Source organism: Carassius auratus, chromosome 20, assembly GCF_003368295.1.
Source record: "Carassius auratus strain Wakin chromosome 20, ASM336829v1, whole genome shotgun sequence".
Lineage (NCBI taxonomy): Eukaryota > Metazoa > Chordata > Actinopteri > Cypriniformes > Cyprinidae > Carassius > Carassius auratus.
The window spans coordinates 9,852,129-9,879,850 of NC_039262.1; the positions used below are offsets into that span (position 1 = coordinate 9,852,129).

At 36.0% G+C, this 27,722-nt stretch overlaps 2 protein-coding genes and 1 pseudogene across 12 annotated transcripts in view; 1 reads left to right on the plus strand and 2 right to left on the minus strand.

The window, feature by feature from the left end:
* Positions 1-14: 14 nt before the first annotated feature.
* On the minus strand, positions 15-15,755 carry LOC113120851 (elongator complex protein 3-like; annotated as a pseudogene).
* A 1,405-nt stretch (positions 15,756-17,160) lies between these two features.
* Positions 17,161-25,496, plus strand: LOC113120849 (calcium-binding mitochondrial carrier protein SCaMC-1-like). Its single transcript, XM_026290954.1, is given in 11 exon segments — positions 17,161-17,487; positions 17,490-17,581; positions 18,525-18,651; positions 19,001-19,088; positions 19,999-20,110; positions 21,891-22,049; positions 22,390-22,542; positions 23,033-23,140; positions 23,284-23,451; positions 24,405-24,555; positions 24,639-25,496. Coding segments are annotated over 11 exon segments (1,428 nt in total). The 5' UTR covers positions 17,161-17,399; the 3' UTR covers positions 24,821-25,496.
* Positions 25,497-25,937: 441 nt separating this feature from the next.
* Positions 25,938-27,722, minus strand: part of pde4dip (phosphodiesterase 4D interacting protein) — a 59,088-nt gene continuing 57,303 nt past the window's right edge. For all 11 annotated transcript variants that reach the window (XM_026290951.1, XM_026290952.1, XM_026290953.1 and 8 more), the window contains one exon: positions 25,938-27,500. In XM_026290951.1, the coding sequence (XP_026146736.1) occupies positions 27,298-27,500 (203 nt within the window). In that variant the 3' untranslated portion in view covers positions 25,938-27,297. The remainder of the gene's footprint in view (positions 27,501-27,722) is intronic.

The following is a 27,722-nucleotide window of genomic DNA, read 5'->3' on the forward strand; positions in this document are numbered from 1 at the left end:
GAGATCTACCATTGTTAAATCATCACTTTATTGTGGGGTGGTGGCAAAGCAACATCTTGCCATTTATTGGAAGCCATTTCTCTGAAGACAAACCTCTTACAAGTGTGATCTGACTGAGCTTAGCTTTAAAGGGTGGTCGGTCATCATTCGCCTGACACCTAGACTCACAGACAGAGATAGCGATTTAATCTGGTATTGCGATGTCAAATGAAGCAATAAAAACCCATCAGCGGACATATCATGAGGTCTCCTGCAGAAGAGCTCTCGCCACACCGCACGACATTTCTCAGAAATTGGTGGTGTGGTGACAGACACTAAAACGCAGCAGAGTAGTTCCAGTGAACCTTTCATTCTGTCAAAAATAGAAGCAATTGGATTTCAATCATTTTGGCTATAGTTTTTCATATCTGAGCCGGACAGGAGAGTGCTGCAGATGATTTCTTATCCATTAATTTCTTTGAATGTTCAGTGATGGCTGTATTGTCTATTCGACTCCATCCAAATCGTCTGCCTTTGTGCCAACATGCGATTTATTACAATGTACAATCATGTGGTTACTGAAATCCTGGATAAATGTCTTTAACAATAATGAAAATAAAAAAGACCAGATTCATTCATGCACAGCCAAGAAAACATGAAAATGCAATCAATCCATCTTCAAAATTAACAGAACAGGAATAATGGTGGATTAACCAAATGTGCCAAGCGGCAAGCATATTATTTCCCTCTCCCAAATCCAAAAGAAAACTATGCGCATTTATAATGGAATAACTCAAAGCCTCTACAGTTTTTTCCCCCTCCATTATGGCCAATGTTGTCAGTAGAAACAAAAACAAAATGAGTGTTATCCCAGAGAAGTAACTGCACTGGCAAGAATGCAAAGGCCAAGGGAGAATGGTGTATGTTTCTAGCAAGCATGGATACTTGCATCATAGTCTCCATAAGAGAACTACCGAATACTCTCTTTGGCTGGCATGTAACAGAATAGTGCAGTCTGCTTTGGTTTGACCACACACATGCACTATTTAGTCCTCATGCCCAGTCCAATTATAGGTGGGGTGTAAAGATCCTCTTAAAGTCAGTGTCCTGCATGCCGCACGATATTCTCTATGGATTCCTCTCTGCTTCAGTAAATGTTTTTCACCATATATGGCCCCTCCAGTTCATAACCCATTTTTCTGTAGTAATTCCTTGTTCCAACACCTAAACCAAAAAAAAAACAAAAAACATGAACAATGACAAAAAAATCAGATTTACAGTAGAAATGAATCTTTCTTTCAATAATACATGCTCTAATGGAGGCACCCTGTGGTATTGTCATTTGGACCAAAACATGCAATTGAAAGTGACAAAATTTAATTAAAAGTTCAACATTATAAGATGTTTAAGAATCATGTGACACTGAAGACTGAGAACATCTGCTAAGAATAAAGCTTTGTACGGTGCCCCTAAGGTGACTTGGTCGGTTTATTTAGTTTTTCCGTGGCCACGACATAACTCGTGGAACGTGATAATATGTTGTGGCCACAAGATATTAATTCATGGGAACGTCATATTAACTTGTGGGAACATCATATTATGTAATGGTCACAAGATAATTTTGTCGAGGTAACGACATCTTTATGTCGTGGCCTCGAGATGTTATGTTGAGAGAATGACATCTATTTCTTGTGGCCATGAGTTTAATGCGTAAACCTGCGTGACCATAGCAACCCGGGATTATCAGAGATGTATTCATTAATATCTAATTTTGAATTACAAAATTATTATATTATAGAAAATATTTCATTATTAAATTATTATATTAACCGTATTCCTTGGCTACTGGACTTTAATACGTTTGATAATCAGCATTCAAATGAAGTTTATTATGAATAAATGTTACATAAAGTGCATAATAATTTTTTTTATCCACCCTACAGTTGTCCATTAACTGATCGTCTTTTCCGCAATATTATTGTATATTGTTATTAGATAATTCTTATTGGTTTTGTTTTATATGAGTTTATATTCCTTCTTTATTTTTTTTGTTTTTTGCTTCATTTCGATCTCTATACTTGATGTTCTGAATACTTTTGTAAATAATAACCTACTGTAAATTCTCGAAGTGCGAATCAAGCTTTGATGATGCTGACTGCAATTTTTGCTGGAATGCATTTTAAATGTAACATATTTCATTTTATTTCGGCTAATTAATAGACCACAATTATAAATACAATAGTGTTTTGTTGAGGAATTAATCATTCCCATAGTTTCATTTGTTAATTAAAACAAAACACACTCATTTATCATCATATCACGTCATAACTTTATAGGCATAATTGTCAGATAAATGAGGTTGTTGTGCTTTCATTTACAAATTAAACTATGTTTTGTGCCAGGGCTATAAGCAAGTTTCTGATGTGGCTATAGCCAAAGTCAAGCACCACCCTAGCGCCGCCACTGGCACATAATAATATAATACAATCATTTAATAATAAAAATATTTTCTATAATAAATAATATAATATTTTCTTAATTCAAAATTAAATATTGATGAATACCTGATAATCCTGGGTTGCTATGGTCACGCAGGTTTGTTTATGCATTTAACTCATGGCCACGAGAAATGGATGTCGTTCCCTCAACATAACATCTCGAGGCCACGAAATAAGGATGTCGTTACCTTGACAAGATTATCTTGTGGGCACGACATAATATGACGTTCCCACAAGTTAATATGAAGTTCCCACAAATGAATATATCTATTGGCCACGACATATTATCACGTTCCCACAAGTTATTATGTTAAGGCCACGAAAAAACTAAATAAACCCACCATGTCCTCTCCTAGGCACCGTAGCTTTGCCATCACAGGAATACATAAAAAAATATTAAAACAGAAAACTGTTATTTTAAATTGTTAAAATCAATATACATCTCGATATGAATACATTTGCTCTGACTGAACGAAAAAAGAATCACCCTTTTTAGTCATTTAAGAGAAACCATAATTTCAACCAATGCTGCCATGCAGATTCAAAATATTTAAAGCAAGAAAACCACACTGTATTTCCAACACATTCTATAGTTGCATTCAAGTACAAAAGTTATCATGCCCTCGCATTAAAGTGTCAGAGCCGGAAATAATATGAATACAGATTTTCATTTATTTTCCAATTGTTGTTATCTCCAGCAGCTGATTTGGGGAGTTGCATGTCAAGATTTTTTATTCATTCTTTTCTAGCCAGGCAAAGAGAAGAACCAACAAAATGAATGTGCCATTCCGTTAACGCTAAGAATATTTTTGATACCTGAGATAACAGCCAATTTGCTTGAGCCGTGCTCATCCCTGGCTATCCTCTCGGCCTCCTCCATCAACATCATCCCAAAACCCTACAAATGCACACAAGGAGAAAAAGAACATTAGAATCTGCGGTCAGTGAGGCTATGTCAAATAGATGACAAGACAAAAGCCTTTAATAAAAATGTAATATTAAAATGTACACATTTATCTCCATTCATTTTGAATTGAACAATTATTATTGACAAATCATGTGTTTGTCATTTTTCCAAGTGACAGTAAAGTTACTTTGCCTTGTTTTACTGGCAGAAATAAGGTGTCTACCTGATGCTGAAACTTGCTGGGGTCTCGGCTGCTGACAGGGACCACGCTTCCGTAGACATGCAGCTCCCGAACAATGGAAACGCCACCCTTCAACTCAGGCCGGAAGGACTGTGGTGAGCAGCGACGAAGACGCAGGAGACCAATTAAAATGTCCTGCTCGGGGTCCTCATAAGACAGGAAGGTCTCCCAGCCCCCATTAGCCACATAGTCTCTGCGGATCAGCTCGACCTAAGAGAAGCACAGAAATGATTTTCAATCGCTAACTCTACACACTTTAACAACAAGTTTCTGCTAATTGGTTACACAGAACATGAAATACCTGGTATGGTCGAACTTTGTGATGAATCTCTTGTATGCCCACTTCTCTGGTTCGTACATCTCTACACTGCAGGGATCAACAGCAGCTTGTACTTAATGGCCTTGAATTCATACATCAAACAAACTATATGATTGAGAATTAAGGTTACCTCAGTGCCCATGTCTTTCATTCTGGCCAATGCCAGCTCTCTCAGATTCCCATGTTCCACCCCAGAGCTCACCAATGGCATTGGGATATCCCTGAAAGAGGCCAGAGATCATCAGCCTAGCAAAACTAAATGCTGGTCACATTAGAATGAATATAAGGCAACAGGTAAAGCTTCTTTTTTGGGTAAATAATTAGTTAGGGATGCATGATAGTGTTCCTGTAGCTCAACTGGTAGAGCACTGCCTTAGCAAGCAAGCAAGCGCAAGGTTGGGGGTTCGATTCCCCGGGAACACATGATATGTAAAAATTGATAGCCTGAATACACTGTAAGTCGCTTTGGATAAAAGCGTCTGCTAAATGTAGACTCTAAATTTAATTTAAATTTAATGATACATTGATACCACATTGGTTATTCATATAAGTATTCATCTCAATTGATTCATATAATTTTTTTTTTTTAATTTACTAGTATCATTTGATATCGGATATTTAATTGTTAATGCACTTTTTTTACATTCAATTTAAAAGTTAATGTTTCGAAACAGCAATTTTTTTTTTTTTTTTTTACAAATAAATTTAATCTTTAATAAATAATAAATGTAATATCTGACATATCTCATAATACATCAGTTTTTTACACTGTACTTTATAATGTTTTGATGCATAGACTCCCTTATTTTACTTAGTTTTTAGTATTTTATTTAAAATTCATTATCATACAAAATAGCAAAGATTTAAATTTCAGCCACAACATGAAAATCATTCAAAATAAGCTTTTCCTCCATGTTTGTGAGGTCAGTTTATTTGTTTAGATACTGCCTTACCTCTGTACACGATACACACGAGTCCATGGTGGGACTAGAGCTAGAATTCGCGCTACCAGATCCACTAAGGCACTGGGAGAGTAGCTTTTATAGCGGCCCGTTTTCCACAGCTCGTACAATCCAGTGCCTCGAATCACCAGTGTAGGGTAAAGTTTGAGCCCATCTGGTCTGAATGCAGGATTCTCAAAAAACTCCTGGTGACAGAGACAAGAGTTTTAGCAGAGAAGTGCAAACATGAGACGGTAATGAGTACGAGTTTGTTATTTCAACACTGATAAAAACATTAAAATCATATTCAATTTAATTTGTTGTCAAGTCACTGTTCTCTCAAATTTTGTGGATTTGCCATTGAAAAACCATTGACCACTCATAATAAAGACTTCACTTACGGTATTATAACTTTCGAAAATATAACATAACAAATGTATATTTTATTAATATGTTTAGCAGTTATCTTTTTCCAAACTGTTGTTACTAAAGAAGTCTTAAACTGAATAAAAAGCTGTAGGCATGAGTTCTTTAGACAATTCTAAGCAGAAAATAAGCATATTCATCTTATATTGAATGCTGATAAGCTTTGTACTAACTTTGTACTTGGAAAGCAATATCATTCACGTTCAAGAATTGAGTTAAACTGCTACCTAAAGTCCCATGACCTTTATCACTGAACTTGCTTACGTCTTCTACTTAACACATAATTGTGAGGGAATCTGTTTTACCCTTGTCACTTTGAAAAGCTCAGGGGTCACGCAGCGCACTCAGAAACGTAACCATTACAATCAAAGAGACAACGTCAGTGGTCATTAAATCGGTACAGTAAAGTGAATCATCGAACTGGACACTGGTGCGTTTAAACTAAACTCTAAATAGCACAAACAAACAAAAATAGTTGCCTTTAACAGACAAATTGAAATGACGGATTATTTGAGTCACGACTAGTTATGCGCTTTGAGCTTCTCCTTACTCCAAGAGTCAAATGAAGTCTTTGTGTGATATATTTACGCTGAGTGTTATTTTGTATGTAGGGAGGGGAGCCTGCAAACAGTCTGATAAGTGTGCAGTGAGAGTCGGACGAGTCAGTAATGGGATTCCATTATCACTGAGCCACGCTCCTTTCCACCGCACACTCATCCTGAGATAGCGGCGACAGGTTCCCGTCTCAAAGTGGGGGAGGCGTGACGGAGAGCGAGAGAGCAAATACCGAAGAGGGAGGGAAAGAGGAGAGCACGAGCATCACAGAAAGCAGGTTAGGTGAGATAAACCGGCCGAGCGCTGCTGGTGGGTGACACAGGTGAGGTTGTGTGGGCACACGGCGGCGGAGGAGGAGAGCTGATAGCGGTGGGGTCAGAGACCACCTTCCACAGCCATTAATCTCCCTCTGTCCTGCTCTGACATACTGTCTTCTAATGGCTCTCTATCACAGAGATATCACAACAGGTATGTGAGAGACAAATTAATATACACTCAAACATATGTGTGAAAAGGATTCCAATAACGCACGGATGGAATTAATAGGCGGAATGGTAAAGCAATGAGCCGATCATCGTCAAAAACAAGGTTTGAGTAGGTGCTTATTACTGTAATTAAAAAAGCAACAGCATTGTCAGGAATATGAAGTGGAAAACAAAATGGCAGGCACTTTGTTCTGATGAACACACTGAATATTATATTGCAAGTGAGTTTGCTAGGATGTGGTTGTTCGGACTCAAATCTACAGATAGAAAAGAAGAGGTGCATTGCCTTGTGCTCAACTGCAGAGAGTAAAAAATGCAAATAACACTAATTTAATAACATTATTAAATATAATCTTTAGCAAATATCAACATGAAAGTAATTTTTTATACTGTATTTCTTATACTGTTTTTTATTATTATTATTTAGACAAAATTGAATTGGTTAATGACTATAACATGAAAATAACTGATTGTGCTTAGATATCAGTCATTTTCACTTAACAGTCATAACATGGTGATTAATCATTTTATCTGTGTTAGAATAATCTTGGAAATGTATCATTTAACCACCATAACATAATAATAATTAATCATCTTCTCACTATTAGCCAGAGTTTTAATATTGGTAATTTAATGATTAATGTCCAATGTTAAAATAATTAACTGTGTTAGACAAAATTTTAATATCAGTCATTTATCATTTAACAGCCATAACATTTTATCTGTGTTAGAATAATATCAGAAATGTATTAATTTAACCACCATAACATGATAATAATTAATCATCTTATCAGTATTAGCCAGATTTTTAATTTCTGTAATTTAATTATTAACCTCCAACATAAAAATAACTAACCGTCTTATCAGCATCAGGCTGAATTTTAATAGTGGTAACTACTCGATTATTGGCCATACCATGATTTGTAATATCGGCCATTTATCGGTTAACGACCATAGCATTATAACAATTAACTGTATTACCGGTATCAGCAAGAACTAAAATATTGGTGCATTCCTATCCTAAAGCCACATAAAAAAATATGTCAATAAAATAATTGTTGAGCACAATCCTTGACCCTTTATTGGCAATTTTCCTGAAAAAAAAAAAGTTTTTCACGATTAGGAAAACTGGTAAAAGAATCACACTGGTTACATTTTATTTCATCAGAATTCGTGCCTCGAAATGCTGTTTTTTTTTGGTATAAGAAACACTGGCTAACATTAAAAAGGTGCCCAAAAAAATCACAAAAGTGTAAAAAAGGGAATATATTTAAATGCACGGTTTGTACCTTTAGCTTCTAATTGCAATATTACAATTACAAATTGTACAAATAAAGAGTAAAAAGGTATTGCTGTCTAAATATTTTGGAGCTGGCTGTTGATGGCAGCAGTGTGGAGGCAGTAAGAGCCTCCCAGGGGGAAATGAGGTAGGTGTAATGTGGGCTTGGTACAACAATGTAAAAATCTAAGCAAAGACTTCCGAGACTCTAGAGACTGGATGATTGCGATAAAAAGTTAATGGTTCTCTTTTACAGTTAAGTGGCATTTATGTGACTGTTAATGCAAAATATTATTTATATAATTGCACTCAGTTAATCATGATGTTTCTTATGCAACATTAACGTCATTCACTTCATTCTAGGCTCTTCTGTTCTCCTAATGGGAAATAATCACCCCCTTTAAAAATCGCTAAACTCCCAAGATCGTACACTGACAGTGCTCGCTTTAGACATCAAAGAAACCTGTTGGCACCTGGATTGCTCCCGGTTGGTGTTTAATACAGTCTTTCAGAGAGAAGCACTTTGAATGGGTTCCAGAGCACAGTCACTGATTGGATCTCCATGCTTCGGTAATGAAACCCACCATAATGAATGCTCTATTCACTTCACATAATGAAGCCCCTGATAATGCTAACCAATGCGTCACAGCTGGACATTGACAGAGGCCATAAAAGAGCAGCCTGCCATGACACATCACTCCCCACTTCATTTACATTTACCCATCATTCCTGCTATATAACAATTAGCTACTGCACCCGATAAAAGTGGATTTCTCCTCAGGATAGAAATGTTCGTCTTTTTCTGTAGTGTACATCTCATATGTACAACCAATTTCGTCTCTCCCCATTGTAACCTAGGGCTGTGTGTGATATGGGAAACTATTTCATTTTGCTATTTATTGTTTATTCAAACTTTTCTAAAGGATGGATATTTGATTTCTCATTTCTTGTCCTAATACTTCTGCGAAGCCTGCTCGATGACGACTGTGGCTCAGTAGTTTCTGATACTTTGAGTGTCAAAGAAAATAGAGCACCCGAAAGTAATATGGAAAATTTGGATTTCACAGAAATGTTGATTAATTGAAGTCCTTTAGTTGATGAAAATGACATTTTGAAAACCACCTGCGTAACCTGTGAGGTACACCGAGATAAACCTTTGCATTTAGATAACCCTCTGCCGTTGACTCTCAGCTCCTCAGTTCATTAACATTAAAAGAACTTACAGAATAAACAGTTGTACGTTTGAGAACCTTAAATTAAAAAGCACTACTTCCCATAATCCTCTTGAAGCTTATGCATGAGGCTTATTTGAAGTAATCCAAAAATGATTATTCAGTTAGCACTTTTGGAAGTGTTTTAGAATGAAAATTGTGTCATTACTTCCTCACCTGCATTACTATCGTTATTATAGCAAACACCAAAGGAAACATTTGGCAGAAATTTAAACAATATCTTTCCAAAAAAACAACAACACTCTCCACTGAAAATCTCATCTGTGTATGTACAAATTTTCCATGGTCAATGCACACACACACACACAAAAAAACAGTGATGCTTGACATCAAACCTGCTGTGACGTGTCTCTTTGCGCCATTTTAAAATACACACTACCATTAAAAAAAAAGTTTGGGGTTGGAAGATTTTTTTTTTTTAAGAAATCTTTTACCCTCTCCAATGCTGCATTTTTTGGACCACAAATACAGTAAAAACTATAATATTTAGTTGCCTAAATAACTGTTACATGATCCTTCAAAAAGCTGATATGCTGATTTGGGCAAAAAGAAACATTTGTTATTATCAATGTTGAAAACTGTTGTGCTGCTTAATATTATTATTTATACTTTTTTCAGGGTTCTTTGATGAGGAGAAAAATAGATTTTTTCTGTAACATCATAAATATCTTTATTATCACTTTTGATTAATTTAAAGGTGGCATATCATGAAAATCAAATTTTCTAGGGTTAAAATACTATAATCAGGTCCCCGGTGCATCTATCAACCAAGGGAACGGTGCTTTATAGTTTAAAACCCATGATTTCAGCACAATAAACATGATAATCAATCAAAACAGATGTTTGTTTTTTTTTTAAGGGGGTGGGGAGCAGCAGCTCATTTGCATTAAAAGAGACATGCACAAAAAAACAATGTTTTTCTGCTTCCACTCAAAATAGGCATTTTCTTCTGAAACTTCAGAGACACATTCTGGAGACACCGGAGAGATATATTGCATGTTGTAAAAAGGGACATAATATGTCTTCTATACAATAATAATAATAATAAAAAGTCATACTAACTCTACGTTGGAAGTGTGGAAGTGCTAATGGAAGTGTTTTGAATGTAAGACTTTCTACTTTAGTAGTGTTTCTAAACACCCCTCAAAAGAAAGTCATACAATTTTAGAACAACATGAAGGAAAAGGTTGTAAGAGGACAAAATGTTCATTCTTATGTGAACTATTGACGTATTGTACATCAAACAATTTTGACTAGTTAAAGAGTAATGTTACCAAAATATAAAATGACTCCATGATTGCACTCATTTTCACATTGTGTTAGGTGTTAGGTGAATGCAGTAGAATTGCACTGATCCATGAAGTACTTACTATAAACTGCTCGACATCTCTTTCCATACCGACATTGGGTAAGTCTGGCATCATGTGGGCTACAACTTTAAAACCAGCATCCTTAGACAGGTGGAAAGATTCACACACAGCCCGAACGGTATGTCCTCTGGAAAAAGTTAGGAAGTTCCAGAAGTACATTTAGTTCATAGTACACAAGTTCAATATAACCATGCCCAAGATACATGCAGTTACTAAAGAAATATCATCCTTAGTTTTGTAAGCCAAAATATAAATGACCAAAACCAGCTTTAAATGGTCATATGGCTGTATATTTTAATTAATCATGTTTTTAGCAAGGTCATTTAAATTCAGCACAGCACTTCAAGTAAACTGAAATTACTAACGTGAGCTAAAATCGACTCACTGAAAGTCTTAACACTGATGTTACACTAATAGTATCCCTGGATCAACTTTATCCAATACTAAACACTCATCTTCTAGTCTGTGGCATGTCTGATATTTTAAATGCAACAAACTCTGACCTGTTGGTATCACGAGCCACATCCTCATAAACACTCTGCACGCCGATCTCTAGTCTGGTGCAACCGTAGGCCAGCATGGTCACTCAAGTGTCTCTTCAGGCAATAGTCCGGTCTGGTCTCAATCGTGATGCCGACACATTTGGTGTTACTGCGTTCAGAGTATCTGGGGAAAAGAATATCAGCTCAGAAATTCTGATACTATTTTATAGATACATGTATTCATTCTTTAAAAAAAAAAAAGAGAAACATTAAATTGTTCAAAAGTGACAGTAAAGAAATTTAAAATGCTACAAAAGATTTCAATTTCAAATAAATGCTGTTCTTTTAAATTTTCTTTCATCAAAGAATCCTAAAGAAAATGTATCATGGTTTCCACAAAAACATTAAGCAGGATCTGTTTTCAGCATTTATAATAAAAAGAAATGTTTCTTGTGCACTAAACAATTTCTGAAGAATCACGTGACAAAGAAAAAAAATTGTATGACTGATCTACAAAATGAACAAAACAAACAAAAACTTTTTTTTAAACTTCTGAATAAAATGGAAAATCTTCCTTTTACGGTTTCTGAAGATGATATGACAACTATTTTACGATTGAACTGGTTTCAATGGCCAACTGTATTGGTTTGCATCAATTAATAATAATTCTGAAATGCATGGTTTTTGGCTTCCTGTCATGCCTGACATTGTTCTGAAGTTTTAATGGACATTTAATAGCCCAAAAACTCTTTCTGTCCATTTAGCTCCTGGTTCTATCCCTAGATTTCAAACAATGTAGTTATGAAACCAACAGAGCATTTCTCATTTGTACTTATTCTCTTTATTTCTCCCTCCCTCCCTCCCTCACACACACACACACACACACACACACACATCCTCTGCTGAGATAAGCAATGGGCCTGAAATCGAACTGTTGTCTCCTCCATCTCTGGCTGATTAGCCGCCGGAACAATTATGGCAATCGTGTCATCTTAACAAACCTGCTGATAAGCTGTGGTGTGCCGACAATCCTGTGGACCTCTGCCTACGTGCGCACACAAACTCTCTCTCTCTATCTCTTATGAAGAAAATAAATAACAAAAAAATCACAGCAATAAACTAGCAGCGCCCTGCAGTGGCAGTCTATCCACATCCTGCTATTCATCCCTTTTGCCTTTCATTCTAACTTCAAAAACTTTAGCTTTCCTCAGGGAGCTGATGTCATCAGGGTGGTCAGCAGCATTTGAGTCACTACTTGTTCAAATCTGACGCAAAGCCTTTGAGAAAAGACATCAGATCTTATCAAACTTAAAAAGAGATCATTTTTTCAGTTTTGGTTAGTTGCACAGAAATCACATACGTCACCCTTATACATATTTAGACAGACATAGACTAATGGTCAAAGTGAAAAGAAGGCTTTTATTTGCTTGGTTAGCCATTAATGTGCAAGATAATTTCGGCTAAACTGTTAAATTACATATTAGGAGATTGACTAATAACACTCTTTATCTTGTCATCATCATTTAAGCAAAGAGCCCAAATGCCACATTCTGTCTTATTGTTCTGTGACGTTGACTGAGGCAGAGCCAGTGCAGCTGCTCTGATACTGGAAGACTGGTCAGAGCCTCCCAATACTGACACACTACCAAATTTGCTCACCAGGAGGTTTTGGCACTGTGCTTTTAAACTGATCCAAGGCTTGCATTTGTTCATTTTGCTTATACCAATTTATATTATCCAAAAACAAAAACACTGGTCCCCAAGTCAAGAGCTTATAACTAGTGATTTTCCCTAGACAACACATAAGACAGCACAGCTGCTCCATTCCCTATGCTTTTATCTAACACTTGCACTTTAATTCCTGCGCTTATTGATTGATCTTGCATCACTTGTGTAATGGGCTGAAGACAAGTCACATTTATGTGTAATTAATCTCTGAAGAGTAGGCATTCATGATTTACTAGTCACTGGTCAATATTAAGTAGGTTTTTTTTTTTTTTTTTTTATCTATATTGGTTGATTTGTATATATTAGCCAATACTTATAACCCCATTTTTACATTTATATACTATTACTGTACACACACATGTACATAGTGTTATAAAAAGTTTTTACGACATTTTGAAATGTGTATAATGCTGTATGGCCAGTTAAATGTAAATATATTATATTTTGTGGAGCCAAAATTTTTTATTTGAATTTAACCGAAAAATTTTTTTTTTAACTTAATTTCAAGCAACATTTGAATGTTTTATGTTTTAATCATTTTGTATTTTTTTTTTTATCCACCTTATTTTTCTATAAGAGTGGGCCTAAAGGATTTACCTGCGTCAATTGCTCTCAGCTATTTTTAGCTGTAATAAAAAGCTTGTTTTGCTGTTTAATATAGAAAACTGGTGTGTCGTACCATATCATTTAATGTATTATCTTAATTATGAAGACACTGGTTTGTAGTGCAAACAGTTTTACTGTTTACTGCACTTTGTTATTCTTCTCGTTATTTCCCTACTGCAGCTAATGAACCAGAAATCTCACACATTCACAGAAAACAGCTTTATATGAAGTCTGTAATAAATGTAATAACTGAAGTCAATAACTGTGATGTTATTGTGTTGAAAATAAGTTGGAATTTAATTCACTGCATGCCATACTCCGCATGGTTGTGTGAAACCAGTCAAATTTAGTGATGCCTAAATTCACTTACTATTAGTTTTTTGTGTTGTATTTTTTTAAAATAGCAGAGAATGTTCAATACATGTTTTAGGAATGTCAGGGCAATTCAAACTTTTTTTTCAACTGATCGTTATCAGCTCTCCTGAGCCGATCCTTATTTTATGACACTTGTCATGCTGCTTTTGTGCAGCAGGAGATGGTATGCACTTTTAAGTGGTTTGGCAAACAGCCATTAAAAGGAAAGAAAATGCTCAAATGTGCGTTTGACACGTGAGGAGAAAGTGAGGTTTGTTCTAGCCCTGTTATACACATTACAGCTTCCGTGTTCAGTCAATTTGAAGTGCACTATTGTAATAATCATTCATTTCATTTATCATGTATTTTATCTGCCACCTGAGACATCTTTTGATATAACTAATATGTTTATCACACATATATTGCTTGTCTTTGAAGAAATAGTTAGGCTATTTTCTGTTATGTATCATCAAATGTTGCTTGAATTATGTTTTAATCATTATATATATATATATATTCATGTGTGGCACTAAGGATGTTGTCACCAACAGGTGATGGACTGTTCCTGGCGCTAATGACATTTGTGCACAAAAACTCATAATTAAGGGTCGGTCTGATTCTATCAGTCATAGACAAGTTTATCATGGGGGCGCTGGTACCTGACAGCTTCAGTAACATTGTGGGACGTGTGTCCTGACAGCGCATCATGGAGGTTACGGATGAAATAGTCCTGTAATCCTCCGGCAGAGCCCATGAATGTGCCTCCCATCACAATGAACTCCACTTTATCCACGCTGTGACCCAGCTGCTTGAGCTAAATGTGCAAACACAGCAGCATAAAGACATTAACACCATCCAACGAGAGGAAAAGCTGAGAGGATCATCAACCTTGCAGATGTATATCGTAAAATCAAACCATTAAGTAGCTTATGATCCCTTAAGATTTTACTGTACAATGCCAAAAATGCAGCTCATGAATAGGTATAGTGAAGATGACTCACCTGTTCTACTCGGTGCCTAGTCTGGAGGAAAGATCATATCGTGCACGGATGGCTCTCATTGACGTGGCTGGGTAAGAGGGGAATAGACAATCAAAATGAAGCATACAGCATAACATCAGTGCAAAACTCATAAAAAAGAACATGTGTGACAGGATTGCTTTAGGATACAGAAGGATAATTACCTCATATCCTGTGTAAGACTGTGTGGAATATTCAAAATCGAGTCCGGACCCCTGGGCAGTAGCTGTTTGAGCAAATGAAAACCAAACACACCACATAAACATCAAAACTAAGACCAGTCTTATCACTATATTTGCCCATAAAAATTTACCCATCCACAGATACTGTAAAAGTTCATGGTGTCGTTCTTTACGGTGAATAGCTTGTGTTGTAGAATCACTCATTTGTAAGTCATTTTGTATAAAAGCACAGACTGAATGAATAAATGTATGCTATTGTTCAAAAGGTAGGGATTAGTCCAAAATTCTATTGTATCAAAAGGAATCTCTTTTCTTTTCTTTGATCGAATATACAGTAAAAATACAGTAGAACAGAAATACTGTGAAATATTATTACAATTATTTACAATCTCTATTTCAATACATTTACATGCACAATACATTTCAATACAAATTTTAATTATTTATGATAGCAAGCTTCAGTTTTCAGTGTCACATGATCCTTCAGAACTCATTCTAATATGCTAATTTGGTACTTAAGAGTTTGTTAATATTATCGATGGTGAAAACAGGTGTGCTGATTAATATTTTTTGTGGAAGCTCTGATGAAAACAACAACTTTTGAACGGTAGTGTAACAGAACAATGACACAGAAATACAAGGACACATTATTTCAGTCATACTCACACGCAGATGTTGCCTGTAAAACTGATGTGTGGGCAGCGGTGAGGCTTACACATCACAGCGACAACTGCAATCTACAAAGAAATATGAAATCAAACTCTGTGCAGCCGTTTCATTTCTATATTATGGTATCTTTAAATCACACTAATACAAATAGCGAAGGGGGCAACATGCCATCCTTACCCCCACTGGCAGTACGAATGGGTTTGGCTTTCAGTTTGGGCACCAAGGCTCTTCTGTAGTGAGGTGGCACTGCAGCAATGATGTCCACCAGCCGTGGCTGTGCAGAGAGACCATATTTGGCTGATGTCTTCGTCTTGACCCTATAAAAAAATTTGCTGTCTTAGTTTACCGTCATCCAGTGAGAAAACAGCTCCAGTTGTGTTTCTGAAAACTTAAAAATGCACTGACTTGTTAAGGTTAATATCTTTTCCCTGTTCGTGGGGCCTCAACCAACTGCTTGATGACATCTGCAATTGTCATCATCATCAGTTCTGGCACGGCTCAAGTCACCTGAGGTGGACACAGAGAGTTAAACAGACAGATAAATTTTAGAGAAACACCAACATCTAGGCATGTTTCCAGACACCTGTCACTACTGTTAAAGACTAGTTAAAAGACAGAACTAGTCACTCGGGCTGATTGTTACAACTTTTTCAACGTCTCTCAAACTGCAAACATATTCAAACATATATCCTGACAGATACTCGTACTGTATTTTTGAAATAGTAAGAAAACATTAGTAACTAGCTACCTTCCTGAACGCATCTATAACATTTTTTTGAATAAGTATTAGTTTACAAGACTTTGTTAACTTTCTGTCACATTGTCATATAAACAGTTACGAACATTTACGAAACTGCTTGTGTTAAGAAATCAATTTAACATTTCCTTGCAACATCCATACATGCTTTCAACATCTAACAGAAACGTAGTCAATACTTACTCTTCTTTTTTCGGCTTTCCCATTTTGGTAAAAAGCTACAAATAATCCAGAACTCGTATACAATAAACACTGAAATTTGCACTAAGCTATATGCTTTAACTACGAATTAAAATGTCAACATCGTTGAACATGCTACACCTCTTCCGTAAAGCGATTGCGTGACGTGTGTCGTAAAGCAACACATGTAACTACAGTTATCGTAAAGCTGTAAAAGTGCTCTCAGCAGCTCTGCAGTGCACTGGAGGACCTCTAGTGTTCAGACAGAAAATCTCTGTGCCAGAGACATTTTGTCTCAGGGTTATAATACAAATCCCTCACATTAAGTGAAATAGAAATCATATTATAGAAAATACTGTCAGAGATTGTTATGAGCCTCCATAAAAGGACTACTGTAACAGAGTATGGTCAATGTTTCAAAAGCTGCCTCTGTCCATCAACTAGTACGTCTAATATCTGATATCTGATTCTCTAAACATGTACTAAATTATAATAATTGCTGTGCCGTCTTTTGAAGCTATATATATTTCATCCATATCTGACTGCTGTAGTAACTCGCTATTTTTAGGATGATCTAGGCCTAGGGATTTGTTTCTACAGCTGTATAAAACTGAGGATTCTACGTTAACTGTATCATATTAACATGCAATAATAATAATAATGTTGTTAGTACAAATAAAACTAAAAATATTAGTTATAATTTAAGAAAAATAAAAAAACATGCTATCTAACTATCTATCTATCTATCTATCTATCTATCTATCTATCTATCTATCTATTTATCTATCTATCTATCTATCTGAGAGTGGCTATGATATACGATACATACAGTTCATAGTGCCATGAGAAATGGGAAGTTAAGCATGAATTACTAAATGCAGCCTCTGTTGAGTAATTCTTGCCAGTGACTCACACAAAGAGAGAGGGAAGAAAAAAAACCTTCTTGAGTTTGTGTACTTTTGGGTGTGTCCTTCTAAAACGAGAAGGCACCTCGGGCAAATACCCTAGTCCCTCCTCTTTCAAGCGATAGTGGCAATAAAAGTATGACTACTATAGTAGTTTAACTCAGTGGGGCAATAAGGGAAGGTCTGTTTTCTCGTTTTCTCCAGCTGTTCTTCTTCCGCAGTTTGCCTGCAATCTTCGGGTCCCGTGCAGTAAACATATAAATACGGTATACATCGCCCTTTATTATGTATCAGCTTATAAGGAAATTCGTGTTCACCGAATCGCATTGCATTGAAGAGGACAACACGAAAAGTTTCGCGGAGTTGTTTGAGAAGCTGATGTTAACAAAGATGGGAAAGTGGATGTTTCTGAGCTCAAGACGGGCCTGGCTGCTATGGGCTTCTCTATGGGCAAAGGAGAAGCGCAGGTAATTCCAGTTCACCGGCTCACTTGCATTTCTGTTGTTGACTCACTTATGTTATAAATCTTGGGTTTTGCTGCAGTATAAACCGCATAAACCAATAAAACCACTTTGACAGGCTGTCGGGTTCCTATATTGTTCGCATGCAATATATGATGGGAAATTATGCATTTAGTCCCAGCCCACAACCTCCTCTTCTTCCTCCTCTAATAATATTTGATGCTATTTAACTTAGGAGTAAATATAGTCATGCTTTTCATTGCACATAGAAATAGTCACCAAACTATCAACATTCCCCTAAAATCTCAGCTGTCATTTCAGAAAGGGTTTTTCCAGTCATATACAGGTAATGCCATTTCCTGTCTTTTGCATGGAAGTGCATTTAGAGTAGAAGGGTGGGTAAAGACACTCCTGTACTGCTCATGCTCATATTAAACCTATGTTCCATTATCCTTTGACATTCCTTAGCCCTGAGACAGGAGATATAACCCCACCTTGAGACTCACTGTATCAAAGTTCAAAGACAAAGAGTATGCCAGCAAACTCATCAGGTCACATAGATACATTATAATTTTTAATAGTTTTGTCCATATTGATTTTGAAGAGAAATTTGCTCATCAAATTGCTCATTTGATTTGTGTTAACCTGAATTTCTGCATTGCACTGAAGTGTGAAGAAGTCTATGATTGCATCTAAATGACAACACAGGGTGGCAGTGTTTTTAAAGTTTACATTGATGTCAGAACAAACTGAGCTGGGTTTCTCTGTTTGAATTAGAAAATTAGGGCTAAAGGTTTTAAAAAAAACTACTATAATGTTGAGATGTCATTGTTTCCAGAGAATCTGTATTATGTGCAAAATATTAATGTTTACATTATATTTAGGATCTAGGACTCAGTGATGCAAATTTTCCAGGAATCTCATGGACTGTTTTTTTCCTCTCTTACAGAAAATTTTTGCCTCTGGAGACACTGATAAGGATGAAGGGCTGGACTTTGAGGAGTTTTCAAAGTATCTGAAAGAACACGAGAAAAAACTCAAACTGACCTTCAAGAGTCTGGACAAAAATCGGGACGGTAAGATTAAAGTATACGATGTTATTTTTTGTTGTTGTTGTTGTTGCTTTTTACTAATCAATTTTAACTATTAAATGCATAGGATAATTTGTACCCTAAAACCACTCTGTGTTATAGCATCAAGGCATTGTAGACAACAATATAACATTCTGTAAAGCTGCCTTTGAACTGTGTATATTGTAAAAGGTGCTATATAAATAAATTTGACCTTAAGTCTTACATCCAGTAATGTAAATTCTTACAACCAGTAACCATGCTACTTTAGAGACTGAAACACTGGTCATTGCACGTTCTGCTTTTGTTGATCATAAAATAATACAATAATTAACAACATTAATTGCATATGCAGGTTGCATCGATGCCAAAGAAATCCAGCAGTCACTTAAAGACATAGGCATAAACTTGACAGATCGAGATGCAGAGAAGATCCTCAACAGGTACTCCAAAGACCTGCTCACAACTAGAAGGAAATTAATGAAAAATTGAATGAAATGTCTATTGAGTTTGACTTAATTTCATTTATAGCAAAGCAGCCTAACTCACTGGATAATAAAGATTACACTCACTTTGCAAAATAGCGTGATAGCGTTTACTTATAAATGGAATAGAACATTTATGTATAACTCTGCAACACATTTGTGTTGTCAGTGATTAGTAAAGTGCACAGCATGCTTGTGCATAGTTTTTGCTTGTGAAATACTCATGCTTAATCTAAACAGTCCACTGATAAAGTATTGCAGAGGGCAAGGTTTCTTAAGATTTCTATAGTTATCATGAAGAAAATGATTATATATGATATACTCATTAGGCTTTAGGATAACTTTATCACTTACTGTAGGTGACCCTGGACCACAAAACCAGTCGTAAGGGTCAAATTTGAGATTTACATAATCTGAAAACTAAATAAATAAACAAACAATGATTTCCATTGATGTATGGTTTATAAAGATAGGACATTATTTGGCAGCGATACAAATATTTGTAAATCTGTAATCTGAGGGTGCAAAAAAAAAAAAAAAAGAATTGTGGAAAATCGCCTTTAAAGTTGTCCAAATGAAGTTCTCAGCAATGCATATTACTAATCAAAAAGGAAGTTTTGATATATTTACAGTAGGAAATTTACTAAATATCTTCATGGAACATGATCTTTACTTAATATTGTAAAAAATATATAATATTGTAAAAAATATATATATATATATATTAATTTTGTCCAATACAATGTATTGTTAGCTGATGTTACAAATATACCCATGCTACTTATGACAGGTTTTGTGGTTCAGAGGCACATAGGACATTATAATCCAGGTTCACATGTCTTCTCTAATTTGACCCTTTGTTCTCCAGTATTGATGTGGATGGAACCATGTCTGTGGATTGGAATGAATGGAGAGAGCATTTCCTCTTCAACCCAGCAGATGACCTTCAGGAAATCATACGCTACTGGAAACACTCAACTGTAAGTTCCACACAAACATTATATCACATTTTGCATACATTACCATCTAATTTGAATCAGGTATCAGTTATGAAGATCACTAGATAGAGTGTGGTCAAACGATCACATATCATCGGCCCGGTCAGACGCCCGTGGAGTTGTCTAGCCAGGCACACAGTTCAGTAGCCCTGTAATCAGCTTGGCCAGCCATTTATATCCCTCGGTCAGTGGGAAGGATTGGGGAATCATTGGAAAAGTGCTGAGACCGGCAAGGTTAAGGAGTCTCTTGATTACATGTCAAAAGTAAAGTGAAAGTGAGTGACACAAATTGCAAGACAACTTAGCATCTCTCAAATGTAGCTATATTAATAAGGACATACTATAGACTTACATTGTTTAAAATAAAATTCATTATAAATCCTACTGATTACCTCTAACATAAACCAAGCCCTGTAATAATACAGTGTTTTTGGTTGTCCATTTTTTTAATCTAAATCATTTTCCGTTTGACTTAAACATTTTTGACTTAAAATAAAAATCACAAAGTCACTGATTGATTTTCTGATTTTTGAGCAGTCAGGTTTAGCTCGAGTCATCTCAGCCAATTGCAGCGAAGCTAATTTAAGACTGTCCTGTATTGGGATTAGCCCCGGATGTGTTTGTCATCTGACTGCTGCACTGATGGAAGCGCAGCGAGGTTGGGTAGAGATGAAGAAGTGAATCAGGACTGTAATATTGTGAAGCGAGCAGGTGGAGCAGTAGGTCTTCATTGCAGTTGTCAGCGTCCACGGCTGGTGTCAGACGGGCTGGCAGCAGAGTATCAGCATGGCTTTGCTGCAGGAGCACAAGAGAGAATGGCTCATCATTGATTTTGAGGATGAAGAGGCTGTATATGTGATGGATGTAGATATGGTAGGTCCTCTGAACCAAATTATTTCATAGAGGCCAAAGCATTTTCGGCCCACTGAGCTGTAGCCCCAATGTAATGTATAAAGTGACAATGTGAAATTGTTTCATGGTAGAAATTGAGGTATTTTTATTTCTAAACTGCTTCATTTCATATAAAAAATGGCATAGTTTACAAAAAGTCTGTATGTAAATACATGGTTTATTTACTTACCCTTGTGTTGTTCCAAAATTGTATGACAAAATTACCAATGACTTTCATCATGTGGACTAAAAATACAGTGGAAGTCAATGGGAACCAAAACTGTTTGGTAACCTACATTCCTTAAAATATCTTCTTTTGTGGAAGAAATAAAGTCTTAGAGATTTGGAACGAAATAAGGGCAAGTAGATGATGACAGAATATTCATTTTTGAGTGCACTGTCCCTATTTTTATTAAAATGAATGTCACCTCTGTAAGTCTTTGATGCAGTACTGATATGTTACATAAGATGATGGCACTGATGCCATTAGATCACACCAACTTGGATTAGGGGCAAGGTTGTAATTAATTGTCCCTTGCGAATGATAAAACTTCAGGGAGTCAGTAACTGTGCTGTGTGAAAGGTTAAAGGTCACAGCTAAGCCAGCAACGAGGGCACTGTACATTCTACTTCTGCAGCTTTCATTTCATCCCTGATATTTGCCTTGTTATCATATTCTTTGCATATTATATGGACAGTCACAAAATGTTAACAGGATATTATTTTCATATTTCAATCCAACACTAAGACAAATAACTTTTTTTCTCATTTTGAACATCTCTGCAAATCTGAAATATATTTGACATTATGTATGGATCAGTGTGGTTTAATAAGTTGGTTAGTAACTAACTTCACCTCTGTTGTGTGCTAGGTGTTGGATATAGGTGACAGTCTAACTATTCCAGATGAGTTCACTGAGGAGGAAAAGACCACAGGCATCTGGTGGAGGCAGCTTGCTGCCGGGGGCGTGGCAGGGGCGATCTCTCGGACAGGCACCGCCCCCTTGGACAGAATGAAAGTCTTCATGCAGGTGCAGTTAAATACACATTTATACTTCAAAATACTTTTCCTTATCTAATGTTAATTTGTTGTAAAATATGCACTCATCCTTAAAACAAGATGCATTTACTTTAGAATAAAATTGTGTGAAGTGATAATAAAAAGTATTTGTAGTTAATGGAAATGTATCTTGTTTTTAAAAAAAATTAATGTAGTTTTATTGGAAAACAAGACAAAATACTGATGAAGAAAATTATTTGGCCAGAAAAAAACTGATTGCCTCATTAATTTAAATTAAATTGGCTGATACATATTACAATATTTATATCTACTTGAATGGAACAATGACAGTAAATCTATTCTTTTTTTAGGTTCATTCCTCAAAAACCAACAAAATCAGTCTGGTGGGCGGGTTCAAGCAGATGATTAAAGAAGGGGGCGTGGCCTCTCTGTGGCGGGGTAATGGAGTCAACGTCATAAAAATCGCCCCAGAAACTGCAATCAAATTCATGGCATATGAGCAGGTGAGAAAATAGAGAAAGAATATTTCCAGCTTTGTTCTTACATATCTAGTCTCAATATGAGACTGAGAAAACCACGTTACCAAGAAACCCACAAACAGTGAAAACCACTTCCACTTTTGCATTTTTCTTTGCAACGATCTCCCTTTTTATCTTTGAGATATTATTTTTCCTGGTGAAGCAAAACAACTGATCATATTGGGTGAAATGTCAGTGTCTCGATATTAATTTGTAGATTATGGAACTGTTTTACTGAATAACGACACGGCTGTGATTTACAAAGGCCAAATTCTCATGTGACAGCATGTCAATGAGAGCTATTTTAACTGCAGCCATTCACAAAACCCTGGACTGGCAATCCGGTGTGGAGGAAAGAGGATGATTGCAATAGAGTAGATCGCATTTCCTTTACCTAATAAAAAGATTAACCCTATTTCAGTTTTGCTCGGATACGTTTTACATGCATAATGTGTTTTGGGTTGTGCTTTAACAGTATAAGAAATTGCTGACCAAAGATGGTGGGAAAATCCGGTCACATGAGCGGTTCATGGCTGGCTCTCTGGCTGGTGCGACCGCTCAAACAGCCATCTACCCCATGGAGGTGAGAAATTAGATCCATGAAGATGGAATATTCTATTGATGTTCTTTAAAGACAGTTCTTTAACTGTAGCCCTCAGTGGCAATAGTGACACATGGTGCACATTTGAAGGTAAATGATTATGATAGTAATATTTCTAATTGTAGGTAATGAAGACCAGACTTACTCTGAGGAAGACTGGCCAGTATTCTGGGATGTTTGACTGTGCCAAGAAGATTCTGAAGAAGGAGGGAGTGAAGGCCTTTTATAAAGGCTATGTACCCAATATCCTGGGAATTATTCCGTATGCTGGAATAGATTTAGCAGTGTATGAGGTGAGTACAAACTCTGGAATGCTGTGAAATACAGTGGGGCTCGAAAGTTTGGGCACCCCTTGCAGAATCTGTGAAAATATGAGTAATTTTAAAAAAATAAGAGAGATCATACTAAATGCATGTTATTTTTTAGTTAGTACTGTCCTGAGTAAGATATTGTACATAAAAGATATTAACATTTAGTCCACAAGACAAAAAAATTGCTGAAATTATTAAAATAACCCCCTCAAAAGTTTGGGAACCCTTGGTTCTTAGTACTGTGTTCTGTTACCTGATGATCCACGACTGTCTTTCTGTTTTGTGATGGTTGTGCATGAGTCCCTTGTTTGTTCTGAACAGTTAAACTGAGTAGCGTTCTTCGGAAAAATCTTTAAGGTCCTGCAGATTCTTCAGTTTTCCAGCATCTTTGCATATTTGAACCCTTTCCAGCAGTGACTTTATGATTTTGATATGCATCTTTTCAGACTGAGGACATTTGAGGGACTCAAACACAACTATTTAAAAAGATTCAAACATTCACTGATGCTCCAGAAGGAAACAAGATGCATTAAGAGCTGGGGGGTGAAAACTTTTGGAATTTGAAGATCAAGTTAAATTGTACTTAATTTATGTACCGGGAAACATACAAGTATCTTCTGTTGCTTACGAAGGGCAGAACTAAATGGAAAAAAATTACATTTCGACAAAATAAGACAAAAAAATGAGTAAATACTAAAGTAATATATAAAAATGACACTACATTCACACTGGTCTCTTGCTGATTGTGTCTATACACTGAATTAAAGCAAGAACAAGAAACTAGTGATGCTAAAACTAGTGTGCTATTACCTTTAAATGCCTTTTTCAAAATTCTAATTCTGCAATATGGGACTGATTTGTCTATGCTATCTACTTATAAGATAACATCCTTTTTTTTTTTTTTAAATGAAACATTTACTAATTTTCTCAAACAGACCCTGAAGAACGCCTGGTTGTCTAAGTATGCTAAAGACACTGCTAACCCAGGGGTGCTGGTTCTTCTCGGCTGTGGGACCATTTCTAGCACATGTGGCCAGTTGGCTAGTTACCCTCTCGCTTTGGTCCGCACACGCATGCAGGCCCAGGGTAAATATTCAGACCAGAATATGCACAGGATATGTCAATTTAGCTCTGTGATTTGCCTGACATTTTCCTTTTATTGTCTCCAGCATCAATGGGGGGATCGGAGCAGGTGTCCATGTCCAAGTTAGTGAAGAAGATCATGCAGAAGGAGGGCTTCTTTGGGCTTTACCGTGGGATCCTGCCCAACTTCATGAAAGTGATTCCGGCTGTCAGTATCAGCTATGTGGTGTATGAGTACATGAGGTCTGGACTAGGCATCTCAAAATGACCAATGTCTTGCATGTTTTAACCTCCTTTCTTTGAGAACACCCTCCATGATGGGACAAAATGTTTGTTGAGTAACCAAAGTATTTAAAATATCACAATGACGGTATCTTCTATTGAGGTTGGGGCCCAACCTAATTCATGTTTACACTGATATAGAATTGTACCTGTATATGTCATTTAATGAATTTCTAAAATATTTTACATTCGTCCCATTGTGAGCCAGTGCACTAGAATGTTTTACATTCAGTCTCTGTTTTACTGATAGATAGATAGATAGATAGATAGATAGATAGATAGATAGATAGTCAGACAGATCATGGAAATCTGCCTTTTTACATAAACTGTACCTAAATATATAGTGTTGTTTTTTTACGATGGGTCATAGTCAAGTCTTTACATGCTGCAATCAGTACTGTTTGTATTTGTCCTGTGAAAAACCGCTAAATACACACAGTAAAACAATGAACAGAGAAACATTGCAAAATGGAAACCCACATTATGACATAAAGAGCTAAATGTGCCTTATATTATTTGATTGATCTCTGTGTGGGTTCCTGTACTATACATTGGAATTACAATTTACATTTTTGTGTTGCCTTTATGCCCCAATGTTTGCTTATTTTAGAAACTCTTGTTTATATTAAAGGCTGTATTTTAATAAAGTGTGTTCTGATGTCTCATTGCACATATTTTAAGGAAATTAATACTTTTTTTTAAGCAAGAATGCATTAAATCGAACCAAAGTTACGGTAAAGACATCATTTTACAAATGACTTCTGTTTCAAGTATGCTGTTCTGTTGAATTTTCTATTCATCAAAGAATCATGAAAAAGTATCTTTTTTTTCAACATTGATAAAAGGAAATGTTTCTTGAGCGCTCAAATCAGCATATTAGACTGATTTTCTGAAGGATCATGGGACACTTATTAAAGACTTAATACTTGGTGTAACCTAGGAGTAACTGTATTGTGCCATCTGCTGGTGTAAAAACACATTATTAAACACAACAATTAGGACATTTGTATGAAGAGATGAAAAATTATTTTAGATTTTTGTTCAATTAAGACATAAATATTGTTAATATAATCAAGAAATACAGACAAAAAATACACAAAGAGACCTGTACGATTCCCTTTTTATTAAATTGTCCCTTTTTGTTTTGAGTTTCCTCATCACCTTTCCCTGAAATATGCATGCATTACCCACTATTAACAACCATAACTCAATTAACATTGTTTACAAAGGGAAATTAAAATCAAATTGCATTGCTACCAATATTTTAAACAAATGAAATTCCAAAATTACAAACCTCTCTGAGAATTATTTGATTGTCATAGAACACTGAGTGCAAGGTTGACTTGAATTGACCCATGGCTCTCTTATGTCATCATAACATGTGCATGCCTGACCTAATGACAGCAGCAAACAGGTGTCTCAAACAGATAATACATAATATACAGAGCAAACAAAATGGCACCAGATCATTACACATATACAGCAGAAACCCCAGGACTTCTTGCACTATTGTGGAATACTGAAATAATGCAAATGACAGCGTAATTCATGTGGTTCATGCAAGAGCAACAGGCTTTGAAACACACACGGTTAGAACAATAAAGCTATGCATGTGTAGCGTAATGTCTCTCACAATCTACAATTAGCTAAATTGTCTGCAATATCTGACAAAATAAGTTATCTAACTCGTTAACTTAACCTATTAAAAAAAAGAACAAAACAAGAAAATAAAAACAAAACAAAACACAAACCAAGTAACAAAGTAAATGAAAAAAGTGAAACAAAACAAAAAAAACAAATAACAAAAGAAAATAGATGAAAAGAAAAACAAAACAAACAATCAAACAAAATAAAGATAGTCCATTAAGAGCTGATGCAGCAAATAGAAATATAAAACAGATTTTCATCTGCCATTTTTTGGACCAAAAACCAAAAAGTAATAAAAACAAAAATACTCTCCAGTACAGGAGAAGTATACATCAAAAACATAAACAAATGGAAAAAAAATCTAAATAAACATTAAACAATAAAAGGAAGAAAACTAATTATTATTTATTTTAAATGTACATTAGGTTTAATAGGACAAAACACAGCAGAGGGTTAGTTCATTTAAAGCAACAGACTCAAACTTTGGCAATAACACAAAACAAACAAACATCTCCTTTATTGGGATATTCCAATTTCAAGACTTCAGTAGCAGGCTGATTGAATATTGCACCGTTCTTCAGCTCGTCCCTGGGGTGACTTTCATTTACAGTGTAGCAGGTCTAGCACTAGGCTGGTAGCACAGTATCATTGCACGCTAACTGTGTTGCTGGTTCAATATAAACCCTGACACTAAACGCAAACCAATATGATGTTTCTTTGGTCGAAGACATTATTGCTAGTCCAAACATCAATAATACTAATCTAGTCAAATGCAACTTTGAGAGCTTTTGGTGGTTTTTATGTAGTTTATTAAAGCTAACTGATAGTTCTAACTGAGTGACTGATAGCAGCACTCGGTCTAGAGTCTGTTCTGCGGGACACCTGTAGGAGGCGCTGTCTGTCACTCCCCTGTGCGGGCCACGAGGCTGCCATTGGTTCCTGCTGATCCTGAGTGTGAGGGGTCACGAAATTCCAACCAAGAGAGGAGGCATGTTGGAGGGCGGCTCCTGAGACCTCACCTGAACAAAGAGTGTCAGATAAAAAAAAAAGTATAATCACTAATACTGAACTGTGCCATTAGAGGACAATTTTTTTTCTTTTTTAAGATTATGCATAAACAAATAAACAAAAGCTGCTTCTGTAGTTTCACTCCAGCATACAGTGTGATGACTACGTTATTGTCAGGTCTGTCTGACTAGTCTCAAAATGAAAAGAGCGGAATGACATGATCAATTCCCATC